Source organism: Rhamphochromis sp. 'chilingali' (genome assembly GCF_963969265.1).
Source record: "Rhamphochromis sp. 'chilingali' genome assembly, chromosome: 9".
In the NCBI taxonomy this organism is placed as follows: Eukaryota; Metazoa; Chordata; class Actinopteri; order Cichliformes; family Cichlidae; genus Rhamphochromis; species Rhamphochromis sp. 'chilingali'.
The window spans coordinates 38,782,250-38,804,897 of record NC_137936.1 but is presented as its reverse complement, the minus strand read 5'-3'; the positions used below and the strand labels follow the sequence as shown (position 1 = coordinate 38,804,897).

The 22,648-nt window shown below is 42.3% G+C and overlaps 1 protein-coding gene across 5 annotated transcripts in view; it reads left to right on the top strand.

Moving 5' to 3' along the window:
• Positions 1-22,648, top strand: part of pcbp4 (poly(rC) binding protein 4) — a 199,203-nt gene that overhangs the window by 139,412 nt on the left and 37,143 nt on the right. For 4 of the 5 annotated variants that reach the window (XM_080892765.1, XM_080892764.1, XM_080892766.1 and 1 more), the window contains 4 exons: positions 2,500-2,631; positions 4,211-4,339; positions 10,897-10,971; positions 18,940-19,011. In XM_080892765.1, coding sequence (XP_080748891.1) covers positions 2,500-2,631; positions 4,211-4,339; positions 10,897-10,971; positions 18,940-19,011 — 408 coding nt within the window. The remainder of the gene's footprint in view (positions 1-2,499; positions 2,632-4,210; positions 4,340-10,896; positions 10,972-18,939; positions 19,012-22,648) is intronic. The other variant, XM_080892768.1, reaches the window with a different exon arrangement.

Below are 22,648 nucleotides of genomic sequence, written 5' to 3'. Positions count from 1 at the left end.
AGATTCAAATATTTCTGGGAAGTCTTCAAACGCACACATGAGAGCTTCTGGAAAGATGAAGCAAACGCGGACGAAGCGCATTCATCGGACGCTGGATGAAACAAATCATCTGAAAGATTAGTCGAGCTTATAAACACGTCAATTAAAAGACAAAAAGAAATGTTTTGCTCACTTTGAGTAAAATTGTCTTCAAATCAGCAGTCAGATCAAATCGTGACCTTTACAAAATGTGCAAATCCATCTCAGTGAATAACTTCCAGCAGCTTGTTTTAGAACGACTTTATTTATAGCTTTACATTTTCTTGTTTAACTGTTGCGTGTGATTGCATATGTTTCTAGGATGTATTTCGAGGCTGGAGACCTTGGGAAGGAATCCTATTAGCTTCTCTAGTGGAAACCAGCAGTGATTCAGCTGAACTGTAATTTATTAGCTACAGAATTTCCAGCCTGTGTTTGACAATCTGGGTTACAAGAAGTAATTTTTCCAATGATAATGTAGCAATTCTTTTACAAAATGTGGTTACTGTGTTGAAAAGAAAGCCCACTTTTAAACGTCCGCTGGCTTTTGATGAAATGAAACCAAACCAATCAGAGCGTACGGAACGTGATCTGCTATTATCCCGACTTGAATGCCGCCTATTCATCAAACTTCACGGACCTTGACTGGGAGTAGAGAGCGCTCTGTGTGTGTGTGTGTGTGTGTGTGTGTGTGTGTGTGTGTGTGTGTGTGTGTGTGTGTGGAAGGCAGAAGTATAAACAGAGAAAGTCAAAGTCGGAGAGGGGAGTCGGTGGCAGAGAGGGGGAGACAGAGACGTTTGACCAGGGCAAATATAGTCTGTGATCTGCATCGGAATTAAAGGAACGACAGACAAGTGTGGAAGTTGTCTTTCCAATCAGCGCTAACCTTTCACAGACTGAGCTCACAGACATTAAATGCAAATATTTATTATGAGCATTAAAAAATGTCCAGTAATAGACTTTTTTTTTTTTAGTTACATAAATTAGATTAATTTGGTTTGCTGGTCTGTGCTGCAAAAGAAGCAAATAATACACTTACATGGAGACAGACTGTGCAGAGGTTTGGCACCACCTGGTTGTTTGTACTGGAGCCAGTTTGAAGAGAATAGTTGCAACTCTTAGAGGCACAGTGTTCCTTTACAAGCCTGAGACCACAGCTAGCCACGGGCTAACATCAGCAAGCCGACCGACACTGTAGGTACACAGCAGGAAGGTTATCATATAACCAAGTGCAGCAACTAAATTCACGATTAATTTCGCCATGATATGACGATATACGGGGTCATCTGAAACAGGAATGACTAGGGCATTTATCACATGGTCCATCCATCCACTCATCATGGTCTAAGTCACAGAGGAAGCAGTTCAGGAGACGCACAGATGGCCGTAGGTGTAGCAGCTCTACTCTGAGCCCCTCCTGATGAAAATCACAATCAGTTTTTTCTTTCATGAGCTGCCAGCGTTTGTCTCATTGCAGATCTTGGTTGCATTGGACTTGAATATTTTTCTGAAGCTGCTTTAGCCTCAGGTTTTGGTAATCGTCATTCCTTTAACTACTGGAGAGCGAGTTCAGTGCTGTCCTAACGTAACAGTCAGGAGCCTTCTGTTTGCAAATGGCCTCTTACATAAAAATGTGTGCTATGCAGAAGTGCATCTCACGTACTGTGCCACTACAGCTGTGACAACGCAATCCACAGATTACCTTTAATGTACTTCAGTAATCATGGCATATCATTTTAATTTACATCTGTTCATTTTCTAAGTAACTAAATAGATTTTTGGATGTGGAAGTAGTGGTGTGCTGGAGGTGGGTTGCAAAGTGGCTTGCAGAAAGCAGGTTCAGGCCACTGAGGGATCAGCTGATGTGGGTTTATCCACAGAGCTGCAGAGCCAGTCTGAAGTAACACTGTCTCATTTATTCAACACTACAAGTTTCAGTAGTGATTATTTTTGTGTGTCAAGCTTCTTTTTATATTTTTAATGACAAGAAACATGTTTAGTGGTGTTTGTTTTTTTTTTGGGGGGGGGGGGGTCATTCCTTTTACCAGATGTCATGAAAAGCTGAGTGAAACTGGAGCTCCAGCTCTGATCTAACTGCCATAACAGCCTCGTCTGTTCCAAAGCTTAACTCCTGAAATCCAGCTCTTTAGAAATAAATCAATACGAGGACTGAGACGTGGTTAGGAAGGATAAAAAGGTTCATCTCTGATCATCTTTGTTTGCTTACATGTTTTGGTATGCATATCCAATGGGCTGCATTCATTCTATGCTCAAAAGCAAACATTAGAAATACTGTTTGTTTAATAAGAGCTTTGTTTTCCTACAGCTCAGATGTTAAAGGGCTCGCGCTGACAGACGGTGGAAGGCAGCTCAGCAGCTGCATGCTGTTCTCCAGGCACACTGATGGATGTATCCATCGAACGGAAATACCTCGAGCCCTTTAACGACTAAATCCATCTGTTTCTTTTCTCTTAATCTCAGGACCTGACGGCCTTGGTAGCCAACGGCACGGTGACCAGCAAGCCTCCCGTCACTTTACGGTTGGTCATCCCAGCGAGCCAGTGCGGTTCCCTCATCGGCAAAGGCGGGTCTAAGATCAAGGAGATCAGAGAGGTGAGCCGCTCGACAAGATGAAGTCTCTGTCGTAAAATCGGGCATTGCAGGAACGTTTTCCACTTTCCAAGAAGACATCAAACCAGATATGAGTTACTGCTGATTAACTGCTGATTAGCTAGTGCTCGATGAACAAGAGTGAAAGACCTAAACGACTTAAATATTGGCTCCTGCTTCTGGAAAAAAAAATACACACTTTATTTTAGATTTTTAAAAATCCATACACACTGTGGGAGCATAAGTGCTGGGCCACCGACACATGAGGCCTACAGGAGCTGCTGGCCATGGAAACCCACTGTGAAGCTCCCAGCCTGCAGTTTCTGTGCTGATGTTCATGCCAGAGAAGGTTTGACTCTCCAAGTCCTGTAGTGAGATGAAGGGCTTGGTTGGTGCCTCACATCAGGTCCGGTGTCATTTACACGAACTGTGAAGCGTCTGATGACGCAGAACAGAGCCATGAAAGTTTTGTGGCTGCAGTCAGGAGGTTGGTGGTTCTGTCCCTGTCTGCTGCAGTCTGATTGGCTAATATCCTTTGGCAAGATAAATTCAGATAAATTATCTCCAATGAAATGGTGAATGCCTGAAAGTTGTTCGTGGTGCTCTACTCACAGAACGCTATTTTATTCTAATCAAAACTTGTGAAGATACAAAAAACAAAACTACATCTGATGATAAAGATATCCTTAACAAAAATGTTTACCGAGTAAAATTTACATTTTTGAGCTCTAAAAGCCCCGTTCAGTCTGTCACCCATGACCCCAGATGTCAGAGAGAGGGAGCTGTTGAGTCTTGTCCTGTTTAATTTAGGATATAAACCCAGCACCGGCGTGGAACTGACTCGCTGTCTCTAATAGTCTGTTTGAGATTTAACCAGCAGAAAGTTAATCTGCATTTTACTGAGCAGAAGCTGCTTGGGCTTGTCTGACAGAGCAGACCCTGTTTGTAACAGGCTTTAATGGGCAGCTCTGTTTACAACCTGGGCACAGTGGAGAGAATGCAAATGAATGTTATTTTAGTATACCGTGACTGGCTTCTGTGCAAGTTTGACTCAAAGGTCATAAACATCAATCCAGCAGACAGGAAGACTCAAACATGAGCTCCCATATTTAGATACTAACTTTGACCCCGACTGGATGCTTGTCAGACTGAAACCTTGTGCAATAATGTGAACACACACAGTGTGAAACAAGACCTTGAAAACTTCACAAAGGCTTCAGTGTGAATGTTGGGTCGCACATCTGACAGCATCCGCCGCAGCATGAGCCAGCTAATTAAGGGAAAATGGTAAATGGCCTGTATTTGTACAGCGCTTTACTAGATCTGAATTCCACGAGCGCTGAAACTTTTATTCATTTCGCTTTGGCTTTCTTACTAAATATCCTGAAACTACCACTTTGAATAGTCTTTGCTTAACTTTGAGTGCGTGAACTTCATGTCTATTAATATACAATCTGACACGTGACCTTCTGAGTTGTCAAAAAACACTTTTTGGGGCCTCATGTAGCATCTGACAGCATTCTCTCTGCTTATATTTTTAGGGTACAGAATCACTGCTGTGTGTGTTTCTTTGTGTGTACAGACGACAGGTGCGCAGGTTCAGGTGGCAGGTGACCTCCTCCCCAACTCCACAGAGAGAGAAGTGACGATATCAGGGAGCCAGGACGCCATCATCCAGTGTGTTAAACTCATCTGCACTGTAATCCTCGAGGTACGTGAGTGAGGCCAAACAGGAAAACTGAGTGAAATTAACGAGAAAGTACTGTAGAAAATGTTCAAATGCCTGGTTTCCACAAAGCTGTGAAGTTTGGGGCTGAAAACCAGAGCCTGTGTGGAAACTCCAACAGCTGCAGTTCCGCTAAAGGCCACTCGGGGGTGGCTCCAGCAGTGAGTCAGTCCCCATAGACTCCCGTGTTAAAACTTTACAGCAGAAATAAACATGTTTACAACCTGGTACAAAAACCATTTTGGTCTCTATGGAGATTTTCCCTCTTCATAACATCATTAGGGGCGTGGCCTCTCTGACTAAGAGGTGAATGGTGACACAGGCGGTCATAGCTGCTAGCTGTCTGCTAGGCTTCACCTCAACTAACTGGAGTCAGCGAATGTGTTTGTGGAGCCTTTTAGAGGATTTTTAATTATCTGACCAATGATATGGCTGCTGTGGGGCTAGTTGTATTAACAGATCGTCCAAAAAGTGTGACCTCCTTCTAGGATTTTATATTTTTACATGGTGTCTGTGTTTGTGTGAGGGAAGCATGCAGTCTATTGATGTTGCTTGCTAACCTGATGACTTAGCAGACCCTAAAAAACCTTTTATCTGCAGAGAAATGAAATGCAAGGTGTGAAAAAGCAAGGCGTTAAAGGTGTTTGAGGCAGTGATGAACCTTCTGGCTCCATTAAACATGATATTACGTTAGCTAAAATACTAACGTTGAGGTTTTAAAATACTAGTTGGTGACATCAGAGTGTCTCCATTCATTGCATACAGTCTGTGGCTGATGCTCTGCAGGTTCATCACTGCCTCAAACACCTTTAACGCTGCTTTTTCAGCATTCCTGTTTTCACACATTGCAGCTGCTTTGGTGCACATTTCTCCTCAGTGCAAGTTTTTGTTTTTTGGATGTGTGCATTATCTGGTGGGTGGTTGCTATGACAACAGCCTTATGTGCCTTCATCCTTTTCTAAGCTAACCTTTACACCTTAATAATTAGTCAAAATGTCTGACATCATCTTACGTGATTAGTTCAAGGCTTTCTCTTCGTATCAGTATTTCTAGATTTGTCATTTTGTGACACGAGCATCATCGCCATCCTTCCCTGATCTATTATTACCATCACACTCGTGACACTCAAGACACAAAGCTTTTTTCTTCATCTGATGCAACCTGATGCTAATTTTGAAATAACAGAGCCGCAGGAGTGATTCTTTTAAAAATTTATGCAGCGGCTCTGTAATGATGCACACTCGTCTGCGCTTTATTACCACTACATTACATTTTTGTGAGATTTCGTGCTCCTTTCCAATAATCTTCAAAATGGAAAAAGTAAAATTTATAATTCATGATTGTATTATAATTAATCAGAGACTGCAGTCATTAAGGAGAGCACGTCTCGAGGATTAGAAGCAGAAACTGAGAAATCAAAGGCTTCAGGAGCTCATTGGTACTCCAAGCACCTTAATCTGCGATGAGAAAGGAGGAGCAGAAAAGAAATAAAAATGCTGACCTTATTTAAACTTCATTCACTTTCAAGTGCTGGTACTTACTGTCAATGTGAAGTTGCATGCCTCCATTCACACTTTGTTTGATCTCAGTAAGAAATCTTTTGATGTACTTTGGTCCTCTGATGGACTGTTGTCTCCCTGCCGTCCACCCTGTGCATGCTTGGAAGTGATGCATCCAAACAGCACATTGGGATAAATGAATGAGAAATCTATTTTTCTGTGAAGTCCTGTTGTCGGACGTAGAGTAGAGGTTTCTGCTGCAGCTTCACTTTATTCCACGGTGAATTTAGAGGGAACGAAATCTCAGAACTCAACAAAAATGCCAATATAGACGGAAAAAAATTGATTCTGTTCATCTGGACGTAGTGTTTTCAGTCTCAGCTGACTGCAGGTTTTCCCAACCTTATATAAAGTACCTGAACTGCTCAGACAGCCAGCTCTCAGCCAAAGCGCCCATGTCCCCAACTTTAAGCCTTAATACATTTAAAAATAAAAAAGAGAAAGACAAACTATCCCACGTACAGTTGTTATATTATAAAGTGTAAATATGTTTGTTTGTTTGTTTGTTTGTTTGTTTTCTGGTGAAATTTTGGATGTTTTAGCACGAGAGTCAGTTAGCACTGCCTCAAGTGGACATTACAGGAACTGCATTGTTTTTGTACTTTTAAACTTCCTTTTTTTCCCTTTTTATTGTAAAAACTCAATCCATGAAGACAAAATATATGTATCACTTAAACTGTAAAGTAATAGTGGGGTACTGAGGTAGGAACAATATCCTCATATATTAAAGCATTAATCAGCATTGCGTCATTATAATGGCAGGTTATCACATTGTTACCAGGATATATTTCTGTCTGCCTCACAGACGTGTGTGTTTGCACATTTTTACCCCAGTTCTAGCCTCTTGTTACCCACTTACTTATATTTGAGTGCTGTTGATACTAGGGGCTGCCACGATTTGTCGACAAAATCGTTGACGACTAATTCAATAGTCGACGCGTCGTTTGAACCTTGTAAGATCCTGAAAGACGCTGGAATAAGTAGTAGGATTTAAGAGGGTAATAACAGACTGAAACAGAAGATGGCAGCAATGCATCTACAAGGATGCCAAAGTTAAGTCTGGGAGCATAAAGAAGAATAATGTCCAATGCAAAATCTGCACAATGGAACTTGCCTTCCATGGCGGCACGACGGCGATGCACGAGCATCTGAAAAGGAAGCACGTCATGGCTTCTGATGACGAAGTGGTACAGTCATCTCAGTAAGCGAATTGGCTAGTTAGCTGCTAACATTAGCGTAAACAGCGAGCTACTTACTCATATTGATAGCTGTAAATGTTACGTTACAGTACTGCAAAAAAATATGTTCGTCTTCAATGGACTTTGTCACCAACAACTTGCACACATCGGCACACAATTTGGGGGCCTTTCGGTTTGTTGCTACAATCTGCAAATTTCACTAAAGGTTTAATAAACTATCATCTTGTCTTTATTTTTAGTTAGCACATACCTTAAACACTTCCAGCTGTAAGCTAATGATAGTTATATAAGATCAGATGCATGCTGGTGCAATAAGCTGTAGTTTTACGTCCAATGGATGCATGATCTGATTAGTCGATTAGACTAGTCGACTATCAAAATAATCGTTTGTGGCAGCCCTAGTTGATACAAGAGTGGGATGGATATTGGACATTACTTTGGAAAGTAAGCGATTTCCACAGATTACCTTCTTGTATCTTAATGCCCTACTATTACCATAAAAACTATAAGAGAAAGCATTTATAAAATGCACACATAAATGAAAAATATAAAGGCTGAAGTAAATATGAATTATCAACATGCAGGGCCCGTGATGTGAGAAATCCCAGTCTCTGGGGTCCACCGGTCACCCCCCCCCCCCCACCTCTGTGCAAACTGTGAATGAGTGTGAGGGGGAATCCTGTTCTGCAAAGCCAAATGTTTTGCAGAATATGTGAAAACTTGTTTCATTTGATTACGTATTCATATTTAAATTGAGCGCTGACAGGTCATCATTAAGAATCTCATCAGCTAAAACAATTAGCCTAGACTCTCTGGGTGTATCCTACAACCAGAACTTAATGAGCTGCAGTGGATCGCAGCATGATGAATATGACATTAGTAGAGTGCCTGTGTAATAAAAGCGCTCAGCATGCAGCAGGAAAAGCCGTGATTCCCTCATTTCAACCGCATCAGCAATTCAGACAAACACAACAATCCAGCAGCACAGCAAGTTTAAATAAGAGCCACTTGGCTTTTATGATGTTGTGCAGCAATAATGAAATAAACTCATGTTGCTGCTTAATGTCCCTTTGATGTCTCCCTGTTGCACCAAACACACAATAAGATAAAAATGGATGAAACATTAGCCGACACTTGATGATCAGTCACTCAGAGAATGTACTGTACAGGCTTAATAGGCTTAATATCCCAAATTAAATATAAAGCACGGTTGTTTCCCAGCCTCTGAAGTATTGAACCCCCTTCTGCTTCTATAAAAAATGATAGTTTTCAGCAGCAAAACTTATCACATATTAAATGATGAGCTTTATGCATTTAAAGATCTATCTCGTAGTCTTTTTAACTAAATCCTTCCAAGTTGGAAAAACATAAAAGCATATCTGTAATGTTAGAGGTTCTGCTGTTCTCCTGCAGCCAGAACTGCCATCCACTATTTTTTGGGTGACCACAGTTGGTGCAACTATCAGCAATCAATCAATTTAGTGCCCTTACTATATAACCACTGATGGTTTTTGCTTAGATTATGGCATCAGTGAAGTGGACCTACCACTCCGATGTCGTCACTACTGTGTATTAATGTGTATGTCCAAAAAAAAAATCCCCCACTGCAAGCTCGGGTCCTCAGCCAGAGGCCTGGGAGCTCTACTGGACAGAGATCTCGGATGTTGTTCCTGGGATCTGCAGGAGCCACTCCCCTAGCTTTGGGGTCACTGCACCGAGTGCTGCGATTACAACGGTTACCTTCACCCTCCGCATCTTCTTGAGCTGCTCTTTCAGCCATTGGTACTTCCCAGGTTCTCATGTTCCTTCTTCTTGATGTTGCTATCACTCGGTATCGCTACATCTATCACTACGGGTCTCTTCCTCTGCTGGTTCACTACTACACTACAGTTCGTCTTGTGATTGGAAGGTTGCCGGTTCGAGCCCCGGCTCGTACAGTCTTGGTCACTGTGTCCTTGGGCAAGACATTTCACCTACCGCCTACTGGTGTTGGCCAGAGGGGCCGATGGTGCGATATGGCAGCCTCGCTTCTGTCAGTCTGCCCCAGGGCAGCTGTACCTGTAGCTGCCTCCACCAGTGTGTGAATGTGAGTGTAAATGAATAGTGGAATTGTGAAGCGCTTTGAGGGTCTCGAAAAGCGCTATAGAAATGCAATCCATCATTAATTATATCATCAGTTATATCGTTATTGCAAATTTTCAAATGTATATCGTGATAAATATTTTTGGTCATATCGCCCTGCTCTAGTGGTAGTAGGGACTGTCCAGATGTCACATCTTCTAGTAGACTTTCAGAGGATGCTTCACGTAGTCTTCGTAATCGGCCAGGAGGATCCAGGGTAGAGCTGTTATCCATTATCTCAGGTCAGCCGCTCTCGCACTCAAGGCCTTCAACGCACCAGTTGTTCTTGGGGTTTGGTGTCCAGTCTCAGAGGGTAGGGCTGATGATATCTCCCACCTCAAAAGTCAAGGAAACCACAGGACACATCCAAAAATGTTTCATCACAACGCTGGTAAAATGTTGCCTTGGTGGTTAAAATTTAAACAGGGTAATGACAAAAAGTACCTTTAACCCATATCGCAAGCTCATCCCTAAACTAACCAAGTAGTTTTTAGTGTTAAACCCAATCTATTAAACACAAGCGCCTCAATGGGGAGTCAGATTTGTAAGTTATTATTCCAACACTCGCCTTCCAATGTTTCAACACTGATTTCATGCTAAAGATATAAAGCAGCTGGTTTTGCCCTTGAATAACAGTGAGACACACACACAATGGTAAAACACAGCTCAGCACTACAATTGACTTTCTATTGACGTTGCTTTCACAGATGCCAGCCAGTGTTGGGGAGTAACGGAGTACATGTACCAGCATTACATACTTAAAATACAAAATATGAGTAACTGTATTCCGTTACAGTTACCGTTTAAAAAGGTGGTATTCAGAATACAGTTACTTTGTTGAAATAAATGGATTACACGGCGGTCTTTTCCTGTTTTATACGTTCGGCTGTGTCCTCTCTGTTTTTGGTAATTCCAGGCTGGTGGAAACCCAAACAAAACACACATTAAGAGGCTCTGATGTCTGTGTCTCAATCTCATGGCCCATGTCTCCTCTACTTGTGCCCCGAATAGTGATGTGAAGAAATATTTTTAAAAATTATTATTCAAAAAAATGATTTAATATGAAGGCAATAGGCAGAGTGTTACAGGCATCGCCCTAAAGAAAGTACGAGCTGTCACGGAGCAGAAACGGGAGCTGGAAGCATGTAAATATAATAATAACCACTGCAGCCAAACAGAGAGCCTGACGAGCCCAGCTGTAAGTAAGCTGTTAAGACTCGACTGTACGCTGCGTTTGTGTTTTCCTCCGAAATAATAAGTTCCAGAATAGTTTTCTACACGAGATCGCTGCAAAAAGTGCAGCCTTACCTAATGTCCACCTACTGTTACTCATTTATATTAAGATTTAAACATCTGGTTGGTGTTGGTGTGGAGAGTAACCTTCAGTAATAGTAATAAATCACACAGCAATAGGAGATTCATGTAGTTGTAAAAAGCATGATAATATAAAAAGTAAATATATAAAGTATATATATACATAAAGTAATCCAAAGTATTCAGAATATTCGTCATATAATCTGTAGTGGAATACATTTTAGAGGTAACCTTCCCAACGCTGATGCCAGCACATAATTGGACCCCATTATTTGCCACCACCACCTTAAGATTCTTCATATGTTTGTGCCTATAACCTCACCTCTGACTGTCTTTTCTTTATCTGTAGTCTCCACCAAAAGGAGCGACTATTCCATACCGACCCAGCCCGACTCCGGGAACTGTACTGCTGGCAGGAAACCAGGTAAGCTGTTGGAGAATGATGGTAATTAACATCCTGCTGGAAATCATGTACCACTGTAAAGGTCCTTCAGATGAACCGTAACAGGGAGCAAAACATAAAATGTGCAAGACGGCAGGAAAATGATAGATGGAGCAGACAGAACAAAATAATGCAGGTATCCGGTGATGAAAGTAGTATGAGAGTGGCAGAATAAAGGAAATGATTAATGAAAGCAGAACAAACAGATTTATAGACGGAAGAAAATCAGGTAACAGAAGGAAGCATGAAAGGAGGAGAGGCAGAGATGTTGGTGAGAGAGGCACGGGCGGACGGATTAATGGGTCAGATAGACGCGTAGATGAAGGGGATTTAGGGAGGTATGAAGAAATGATGGATGTATGGGAGTACTGAGGAAGAGATGGAGGAGTGGACGGATGAGTGAGTCGATACATAATTTATTATTCAAGAATATGCTTTGGTTTGCAATTTCAGTGTCAGACAGAATACCCACATGGTCGCTTACCCTCTTATGTTTTTTCCATGCACAGACACAGTCATGTTTCCATCTTTTCAGAGGAGATCAAACTGCCTTACTTTAATTTCCTGGATGTAGACTAAACTTAATCTAGAACAGCAATTTCCTTCAAATGGCTCAACAGGCAACTTTTGGTCCTCACAAAAAACCGAGGTCCCCGCAAGTCATTAAATAGATTTATGTCCCCACAACATCAGTAATACAAGTATGGATGTGTACACACACACAGTCCACTTGCTAAGTTGTAGGGTGTAGGCGGCTCCTGTCACACCAGTTCAGTATGATAAAATGATGCTTTTTTATGACGACTCACAATTCTTAAGTATTCACTAGAGAAAACATTTGTCGCTGCTGGAGAGGAAACCTTGGTTTGTCTGTGTTTCTGTGAATGAATTTGTTGGATTGGAACGTTTTCACCAAATTCTACTATATATGATTTTTATTTCCAGACCAGATTGTTATCTCTTCCAGGGAAGTCATGTGATCATCCATTTGATAGCATCCTTGAAAGGCTGGGGACGGATTTGAACAAATATGGGGACTGGTTGAACTTGATTCACTTTTAGATACAATCTGATTCTATAACCAGGAATTTGTGGAAAATGGTTTTTGTTCCAAAATAGGGCAAAACTTTGCATCATGTAAGATCAGATGGACATCTATCAGGTCATTGGTGACCCATCTAAGGCTACGATTAAGATATTGTTTGTTTGTAGCTGAACTTTTCCTTGTTTGGAACACCTCATAATGGAAAGACACTGGTGTCAAATATATTTGAGTTCAACTTAAAACTATCTTGTAGTTTCTATAAATTTGCCTTAGACATGTTTGGGCTGGTGCCCTGGTGCATATTACATGATCGGTGATCTCAAAATTAACTTAGATTTTCCTTCAAAGGTCTTAATATTTTTTACAAAATGTGCATGAAACACTTTATTTTGTTGTGACATCTTTTATTCAGGTAAGAAAAACAAGGTCGCACAAATAGGATGCAATCTGCAATCGATGTAGAAAACCTGAAAAATGAAATTAGATGTTTGTCTGCAGATTCGAAGGTAATCAGTGGGAATCCACCTCGTAGTAAAAACAAAACAATGGATTTGCTGTCTTAAAGATAATTTAAAGTAAAGATATAATAAGAAACGATGCTTTTTGCCTTCTTACCACTTATTCTGCCAAGATGCTCTTCAGGCTGCAGGGATTGATTGTCAGTATAATCACATCAAGTCCCATTTCTGACGATTACACTGTCTATTGGGGATCTTCAGATTAAACCAATAACTCATTGTAATAGATCACCATGTGGAACTGATTTAGGTAATTGTATCATGGTGTTAGAGGATTATAGTCAAGGTTGGAAAGGAAAATCTAGATTATTTATTGATAAAATCAACAGGCCTGTGCCTACTTCTTTTATAAAGGCGCCTGTCCACTCAGTTTGGTTGCCGGGTCTCACGCCTGTCTGTCTGACCACCACGGACCACCGAATTTCTCCGTCTACACCTCCAATTCTCTCCCTCCTCAACCACCGGACGAAGCCCCCAAATGTTAAGGTTCAAATATTGAGGAAGGAGAGTACAAACAACCATGGTCCAAGAGCTTGGTCAAACAATTGATTTTAATTAAATACACGCATGGGAAGACCAGCTCCGTTCGCAGACAGCGCTGATTTCCAACCAATCAAAGCATAAACAGATTTTTTATACCATCAGGGTTTGAATTTAATGACGCCCGCTCATGCGTCATCAGATAGAATATTTGCATACGTCAATTCAAAACCACAATGACTTTTAACACAGTTTGAAAAGGAACATTGTCTCTGTCTTCATGGCAGATGTTTCCTGTCAACCCGCTTCTCCAAACCCGCAGTTACAAGACAACATGATTAACCTCTCACCTATAAATGATTCTCTCTAACTGAGTGTGTGTGTGTGTGTGTGTCGTCCTTAAATGCTCTCTCATCTCACCCGTTGCACTTCTGACTTTTCACCAGAACAGAGGCTCATCCTTACATGTAATCCTCAGAATAACCTGCACTTAGACCCTGCTTTCGGTTTCAGTTCTGCAACAGGCACACTCTGCAAACCTGCAATTTCCTGTCAGCCTGTGGCTTTCTGAAAGACACACACTGTTTAAACATCTGAATGCAATATCAATACTGTAGATTATATTATTAATCTGGACAATAGCAGCAAAATAATTTCCCTGATCTCCACACAGCCTAATAATGTTTCTCCAAGTGTTATTGAACAAAAACAGCACATATTTTACTTGTTTGCATTTGCAGAGTTTACAAATGAAACTGTAACATCTACTAAAATAAATGCTCAGTGATGCTGAGCGCCATAAACCCCGACCTAAACGTTCCTGCATTTACAGAAAGTATTAATTGACAGAGAAAAACATGTTCTGGGTAGAAGTGGCTCAACATTTAGCCCAAGGCTGCTCCAGTGTAAACACAGGTAGAGGATTTTATATCTTTCTAAGTTTCTTAGTCCTGGGGAAAGTCCCTGCAGTGAAATGACAGCTAGAAGCACGAGAAGCTGCTGTTAAGACTCTTTGTGCCTCTGCTAGCTTAAGTCTGGGAGTCTCTTGGCCCTTTGACAGTCAGTAGAAACACATTTATGGCCCTTTGTGAGTCACTGTGTTACGGCTGTGCTACAAAATCTCTCTGTGTGTTTCTTTAAGCGTAACCCCAGAGATTCCCAGCGTACCGCAGTCACATCCTTCCCGTTTAACCCGTTGACCTTGTAAAGTTGTTCTTGTTGAGCTTGGATTACACCACTGTTATTGACTCTTATCGACAAGGCACAAACTGGAAATGTGGTCGTCCAGATTTCTAAAGAAACTGAAGCTACAGAAGCACAAGCAGCATGTTTCGTTCCTCAGAATCATCCAGATTCTGCTACATTTAATTTTTCATCAAACCCAACACACCAGAGGAAGACAGCCTGAAGATGCTGAGTTGGGGCTAAAAGCTCACAGGTCAGGCGGTGGTGACAACAAACATCTCTCCTTCTAGAAACCCAGTTAGCATGAATGCAGCCTTCCTGTGTGCTGATAGGTTGATTTGGCTTAGTGACAAAGAACAGCTTCATGGTTTGTAGCATTTGGTGATTTATGAATATAAAACAGAAAAAGACTTCATGATAATCGACGTGATTGTTAAAATTGAAACAGCCTCAGAATTGCGAGCAAGATCATTTTGCACTGAGTACAGGGAGTGCAGAATTATTAGGCAAATGAGTATTTTGTCCACATCATCCTCTTCATGCATGTTGTCTTACTCCAAGCTGTATAGGCTCGAAAGCCTACTACCAATTAAGCATATTAGGTGATGTGCATCTCTGTAATGAGAAGGGGTGTGGTCTAATGACATCAACACCCTATATCAGGTGTGCATAATTATTAGGCAACGTCCTTTCCTTTGGCAAAATGGGTCAAAAGAAGGACTTGACAGGCTCAGAAAAGTCAAAAATAGTGAGATATCTTGCAGAGGGATGCAGCAGTCTCAAAATTGCAAAGCTTCTGAAGCGTGATCATCGAACAATCAAGCGTTTCATTCAAAATAGTCAACAGGGTCGCAAGAAGCGTGTGGAAAATCCAAGGCGCAAAATAACTGCCCATGAACTGAGAAAAGTCAAGCGTGCAGCTGCCAAGATGCCACTTGCCACCAGTTTGGCCATATTTCAGAGCTGCAACATCACTGGAGTGCCCAAAAGCACAAGGTGTGCAATACTCAGAGACATGGCCAAGGTTAGAAAGGCTGAAAGACGACCACCACTGAACAAGACACACAAGCTGAAACGTCAAGACTGGGCCAAGAAATATCTCAAGACTGGTTTTTCTAAGGTTTTATGGACTGATGAAATGAGAGTGAGTCTTGATGGGCCAGATGGATGGACCCGTGGCTGGATTGGTAAAGGGCAGAGAGCTCCAGTCCGACTCAGACGCCAGCAAGGTGGAGGTGGAGTACTGGTTTGGGCTGGTATCATCAAAGATGAGCTTGTGGGGCCTTTTCGGGTTGAGGATGGAGTCAAGCTCAACTCCCAGTCCTACTGCCAGTTTCTGGAAGACACCTTCTTCAAGCAGTGGTACAGGAAGAAGTCTGCATCCTTCAAGAAAAACATGATTTTCATGCAGGACAATGCTCCATCACACGCGTCCAAGTACTCCACAGCGTGGCTGGCAAGAAAGGGTATAAAAGAAGACAAACTAATGACATGGCCTCCTTGTTCACCTGATCTGAACCCCATTGAGAACCTGTGGTCCATCATCAAATGTGAGATTTACAAGGAGGGAAAACAGTACACCTCTCTGAACAGTGTCTGGGAGGCTGTGGTTGCTGCTGCACGCAATGTTGATGGTGAACAGATCAAAACACTGACAGAATCCATGGATGGCAGGCTTTTGAGTGTCCTTGCAAAGAAAGGTGGCTATATTGGTCGCTGATTTGTTTTTGTTTTGTTTTTGAATGTCAGAAATGTATATTTGTGAATGTGGAGATGTTATATTGGTTTCACTGGTAAAAATAAATCATTGAAATGGGTATATATTTGTTTTATATATATATATATATATATATATATATATATATATATATATATATATATATATATTTGTTTTTTGTTAAGTTGCCTAATAATTATGCACAGTAATAGTCACCTGCACACACAGATATCCCCCTAAAATAGCTAAAACTAAAAACAAACTAAAAACTACTTCCAAAAACATTCAGCTTTGATATTAATGAGTGTTTTGGGTTCATTGAGAACATGGTTGTTGTTCAATAATAACATTATTCCTCAAAAATACAACTTGCCTAATAATTCTGCACTCCCTGTATGCTCATCTCATGCTTGCATACTTTAAGAGCCACAGAAATAATAAGTTCACTGATATCATTGAATACTAAATGTGGATATTAACTGTTATGAGCCTGATATTTGTCACCCTGGTGTTGTTTTTGTAAACCAGAGAATTGAACTGAATGAAAGCTGAATGATCCAAATATTCTGACCTCGTTTGCCCCCAATTAGCACTTTCTGCTCACGCATAACAAAACCAAAGTAGAAAAATCCTGCACGATTTCTCCCTGTAGGGTTTTCAAAGTACCTTGAATTCTGAAAAGTTTGCTTTGAAAACTCTGATGCTTAATTGGTTGCAGAAATCTTGCCGTGTGCGCTCAGGCTCGACGGTGCATCGGAGCTTAGCAGCGCGCAGGTTGTCATTTGGTCAGTCCGAGACCTGCATGATTTTTATTTTTCCCTAAGAGAGTGGCACAACTGAGATCTGTCTGTACTTGGTCACACATCACTGGACTGCAGCACAGATTGTTTGGAGATTGACTTGGACGTCTCTCTGCGTAGTTGTCTGGGGCATTTGGTTATTTGTGGATGAACTCTGAGGCGCTGCTGCAGTCAGCGGTGGGACAGTTTGTATTTCATCAACTCGAAACCCTAAAATCTCATGTAAAGTAAAATCAATGCTGAAGAAGATTCAATAAAACAAGGTCCTTTATAACTTTAGTGCATCAAAGTTTTCCATCAGCACTTTAGTTTAAGTGACAGAGACAGAAATCAGTCGTTGTGTTTGCTTGTTATTCTGCAGAGCTGCATATTTGAACAAAAGCTCAAGCTAGACGGAGTCTAAAGAAACCCTTTCATGTCCTCAGTTTAACGTTTGGGGAAAGCTAGTTTACTATAAGCCAAGATCAGTGAGATTACTACTGCACTGATGCTTCCTACACTGATTTCCAGTGAGTGGCAGGTTGCAAACTTTAGACACAATTATGACATCTTAGATTAGCTTGTCGGACCTCCGGTCACAACATTACGTTCATTCAGTTTTATTTTTTATACCTGCAAAGACAAAAATGATGGAAGCCCAACAAGGTAACAGTAGAGAGGAAAAACATCCCTTTTAACAAGAAACGAATAATAAAAACATTGAGACAGAGATGGTTCGTTTACCAGATGAATAAATTAGATGGAAAATCAAGATTAGTTGTAAAGAAAACATTTGAGAATAATGGAATCAAATCATTTTACAAATACTCCATTAATCACAGCCTTCAATAACCAAAACATGTTTAAAAGTGTGGAACTGTGAGTAACTTCAGACACAGAACCTCAGACTGCAGCGTTTTTGGTTGTTTGTACACATGCGTGTGCAGGACGTGTTAATGCTTCAGTACATGCCACTTTATTTCACTACAGTCTACATGACATTAGCAAAGTACTGCAGAACCATCTGCTTCACTTTCCACCTCATTTACAACAGAAAGAGGCCGGGGCGCTGTATAAGAGCCAAGAACCAATCACTAGCTGGCGTGAAATATTAATATTTTAAACGAATGGCGTTATTAGTGCTGCGTAGCAGAGGAGTAACATTGAAACGTCTAGTTGGCCGATCGCACACGTCACTAAAGCGTGACGTCGCTGTTCCGTTTCATGCGTTCCTTCTCTGGTTTTCAGCGTCGCCACCTTGAGCCGGCCGTTGGTGTGGGGGGGGCTATAAAAATAAGACTGATGCAAATTGAATCTCAGCCATCTTGTTAAAACAAATGACTTGTTAAAACAAGTCATTTCAGTGCATCTCCAGGCAGTTTGGCCTTTGGAGACGGTCTCAGCGGTCCGACAGCATCGGCACACCTTTGGCGTCACGCTGCCTTCACGCTGCCACATGGCAGTTTTCTTTCAGAGAATGATAAAGTATTTATTCTGCTCCACTTCATCTTCTCATCTAGCAGTAAATGGGAAACTAAATGAACTCTTGATGGTTTCTTACTGATTTCTGCTTCTCATTGCAGAATCACATGGAAAACCTGTTTTTGTTACTTGTTCTGTGCGTCTGGTCTTTGCTGGCTTTACCTTTGCTTTTCAAAATGTCTTACAAATAAATACACAATGACTCTGAGCTCTTGCAGCAGCAGAGGAAACACTTATGTAATCAGCTGAGTAACACTGCTCACATGAGGTTAAAGCAACTTACAGCCGATTCAGTGACATAAAGAAAATAGTTTTTAAGGACACTCGTAAAATTAAAGGCCACATTTTTCTTATTAAATTAACACAATTATTGCTGCTTTTACAGTTAGTGAGACATTGTTGGTATAATGCTTTCATAAGTATGATAATAATTGTTTCTTTATAAGGTAAAAGCTGGGATCAGTTTCAGTTCCTTTACGTAGTCTTACTAACTCAAGTTTAATAGTCTCATGAGGTGACTGTGCATGACTTTAATTTCTAGGGGAGATTTGACCCAGCTTGACATTAGTTAGTGTGTAACAGTGTCCACGCTGCATGCCTCACACAGGTTTAGCTGTACGTCGAACAGCTGTGGCGATGAAGGATCCCGAGCCGCTCTGCAGTGACCAGGTTGTTCATGTTTGATCAGTTCTGAGCTCTAACCGTGGCGTTGACTCTGCTTGTGTCTCTCTGTGCCGGCTGAAGGTGTTCGAGGCTTCAGACTTTGGCTCTCACCCCCTGTTCTCAGTGGCACAGGGAGGAGTGGACCTGCAGCAAGTGAGTATGGCCGCCTGGGGGCAAGGGTCGAGGGTCAAAGGTCACTGCATCACTGCCTTTGTTTCCATCTACCAACGAGCTGCTTTGACTGGAAGCTGGGCTGGAAAGATGGAAACATTTAGAGCTGCAGTCAGCTGCTCCAGACTGAAATGTGTTCACTATACGATGTAATGAGAAGCCCTGCAAACATTTGTAAAAGTTTAATGATTTAATTTTGCGAGTACAAATATATGCACTGCTCAAAAGATTAGAGAACACACTGAAAACACATCTATCAGCACTGATATGGACTCAGCGTTAGGAATGAAAGGACCTGCACAGCTCTGAAAATCAAAGTGATGATGCATCAGGCTAGCCACTGCAGCAACTCCAAACGGTACTCAGCAGTTTGTCCACGTGCTTGTCTTGTATGCTTGTCTGAAAATGGCGGCGCACGCTCCTAATACGATGAACGGTGTCCTGGGGGATGTCCTCCTAGATCAGGACAGTCTGAGGGGCAACCTGGTGACATCCAAGAGGTCTTCTATTAGATTTAGATCAGACGAGCCCGAGGACCATCGGTGGCATCGATTCCTTCATCCTCCAGGAACTGCCTGCACGCTCTCACCACATGTCGTACACCAGTCGTACACCAGGAGGAACCCAGGACACACTGCACCATACCTGATGGCAGTCAGGGTGCTGCTGCCTGGCCTGTACAGGCCTGTGCGTCCATCGCTGATTGACCACCAAACACTCACGCTGAGCGATCTTACAGACATAACGTTCTCCATGAGAGCGTTCCACGTCTGTCACGTGTGCTCAGGGTGAACCTGCTCTCATTTCTGAGAAACTCAGGGCATCTGCTGTGGACCTGCCACTGCTGGTATTCTACGGCCAACGGGGCTCCGTAGTCCCGGGCCGAGAGCACAGGGCCTACTGATGGCCCTCAAGACACAAGACACACCTTCATGAAGTCTGTGTCTGATTGTTTGGTCAGAGACGTTCACACCGGTGGCCTGCTGGAGTTCATTTTCTTGGGCTCATCCTGTTTCTGCACGGTTGAACCTGCAGCCGTGTCCCACAATCTTTGGGCCATTTTGGGAGAACGCCTACTGGCTGCCCCTCCCTGAGCCTGCTTCTTTTGGAGCACCCAGTGCTACTCATGAGAGATGACCTGTCATTGGAGGATCAAGACAAATAAGGTCCCAAACCTTGGGTTTGGCTGCAAATACTAGTAGAAAGGAGTAGAAAAATCTGACTAAACTAAAAGATTTGACAAAGTTTCAAACGTGACGTGTTTGGCAAAAGTTCATAGAACAATATAAAAGTTCCTGAAAAACTCTTTCAAGTGTCTTTATTTGCAAAGTCCTCAGTTTGCTGTTTTATGCAATTCTATTCACATAACTTGAATTTTTCTCAGGATAATTATGTCGTTTTTCAGCTGCACTCAATTTGCAGATCAAACCCTTTCTTCCCATTCGGTCCTCATTCCCCACACAATGCAAAAGCTCGCCTCCTATTTATTCAGATTTTTTGCTTAAATGGTTCATCGCCAACACACGCCAGTGCTTTGTTTCAGTTTTCGCTCTAAATCAACAGATCTTTTTGTTTCGGTCGGTCGTGTGAGGCAGGTAAACAACCGCCTCCCTCGGGCCGGGGAGCGAGCCAAAGGACCCGAATTCAATCATGCTGCTGCTGCGCTGCAGCCGACACTGGCATCGTAAAAACAGATGGTCAGTGCGGTCAAGGATGCCAGATTAACACCTCTGCACAGAGGAGCTCAGTAAACATGAATCTTCTTTTTCACATTAAAAGCAAACAAAATGCAGGCGCACGATAGCCGAGGCTGAGCGAAGACGAATGCCGTGGAGAAAAAGTACAAAACAGGCAAAGAAAAACACGGAATCGAGGAGGAAAAGAGACGTGACGAATCGAGACGGGAAAAAGTAAGTGCAGGGAAGGAGAGGGAAAGATGAAGAGACGAGCGGGGATGCCGAGCAGCTCCTCCTGGCCAGTTTAATCGCCGTTAAAAGCTGAGAGGGGTCGGCCTCCTCGCTCTCGGTGCTTTCACCTCCCAGGAAACGCATCCGTTAACGAATTTTCCCCCGACTCATTGTTTGCTCTGAAACACAAATGAAGCAGGAGTGGAGCCTGTGAAACAGTCGTTGGCTATAATTGCGAGGATGGATCGGGGAATGCACGGGTCATTTTTTATGTGCTTGTATCTTAGAGGGCTGCCATCATGTTCACAGTCCTCAAACAGGCTTAAAAGTGGCTTAATGAATCCAAAACGTACAGCAGGTGGGAAGCTATCAAAAGCACAAACACTCAATACAGCCTCATTATTCTAATGCTCAATAACAGCTGTCCTGCTTTGCAGCAGCTGAACCAGAGCTCCACGGTGTGTTGATGTGCTGGATATGTTGAGTACCACAAACTTCCTTGAGACTCTAATGGAGTCTCAGAGTTGTTAATTAACAACATTTCTTCATCAAGTTACTCGTAAACTCGATGCAAACATCACCGAGTTCCCTCAAAGAGCGTTTTCTGATGCACATTAGCTCTAATTAAATGTCGTTTCTAGGAGACAGACACACACCTGCAGTCTGGCACGTTAAAGCAGCTCATGAAGCTCACCTGCAACAAAACTGCACGTTTAATCACATTTACAGGAAAATATCATGTCTCCAGCAAAATACCTTAAAAACACAGGTATTAATAATGACCATGATTCATACAATAATAAAAGAAATGATGCAGCACCATCGGGGATGGTGATTCTAGTCGATGTTACTTGGATGCTGGTTGTTGAGGCTGAGGTTTGGAGATTATGAGCGGTGCCTCGTGACCGGCGGTCATTGCCTGAACGAGCAGAGGTCTTTGCATCGAAGCGGGTTTCAGGACTTCAGGGTTAACCCTGCGTGCACATCACCATGGTAACTTATGCAGCTAACCTGCTCTGGAGCGGACTGCGTTTGAGAGCAGAGACCAGCGGGGGTGAAATCGTTGTCAGTTTCCTTTTACAGACCTGTGAGCACAGACAGGCTTTGTCTGTCCTTCTTATCAGTAAGAAAGATCAAGAAATCTGGTTTTATAGATTTAATATATCCATCCTTCCGTTCTCGTCCGCTTATCCATATTGGGGTCGCGTCGGGAACGGAGCCTTTCTCAGAGTTAATATAGTTTGGGGGGTTTTCTTTGTTTTCCCCGTTGGCTGCAAGTAATTTTAAAACTGCTCTGGACCTGATGTCATATTTGTAGTAGTCCGAGGATAGATTTGAATTCTAGTTTTATATTTATCCTTGGTTAAAAACACAGGTGTGGATATTAATTTGATGGAGTAAATGGCTGTTCTATGACAGCGCGGTGTGAAGGCTCAGGACCTTCAGACAGGCTTTGTAACTGTAACACACCTTTCCCCGCCTCACTGACCAGCGTGCACACACACACACACACTGCTGCAGTATGTTGTTTAACCTCTTTGTATTTCATATATCGTACAGCTTTTGTAAGTCGCTCTGCTGGCCGTAGGCGGGTTACACCATCACTGTCATGTGACAGACTCTGCTTCTATTTACCGTTTTTAGTAACCGTATTTGTTTGACCGCTGAGCCTCGTTGTTGCTGTGTTGAACCCGCCTCATGGCCCAGGAGTT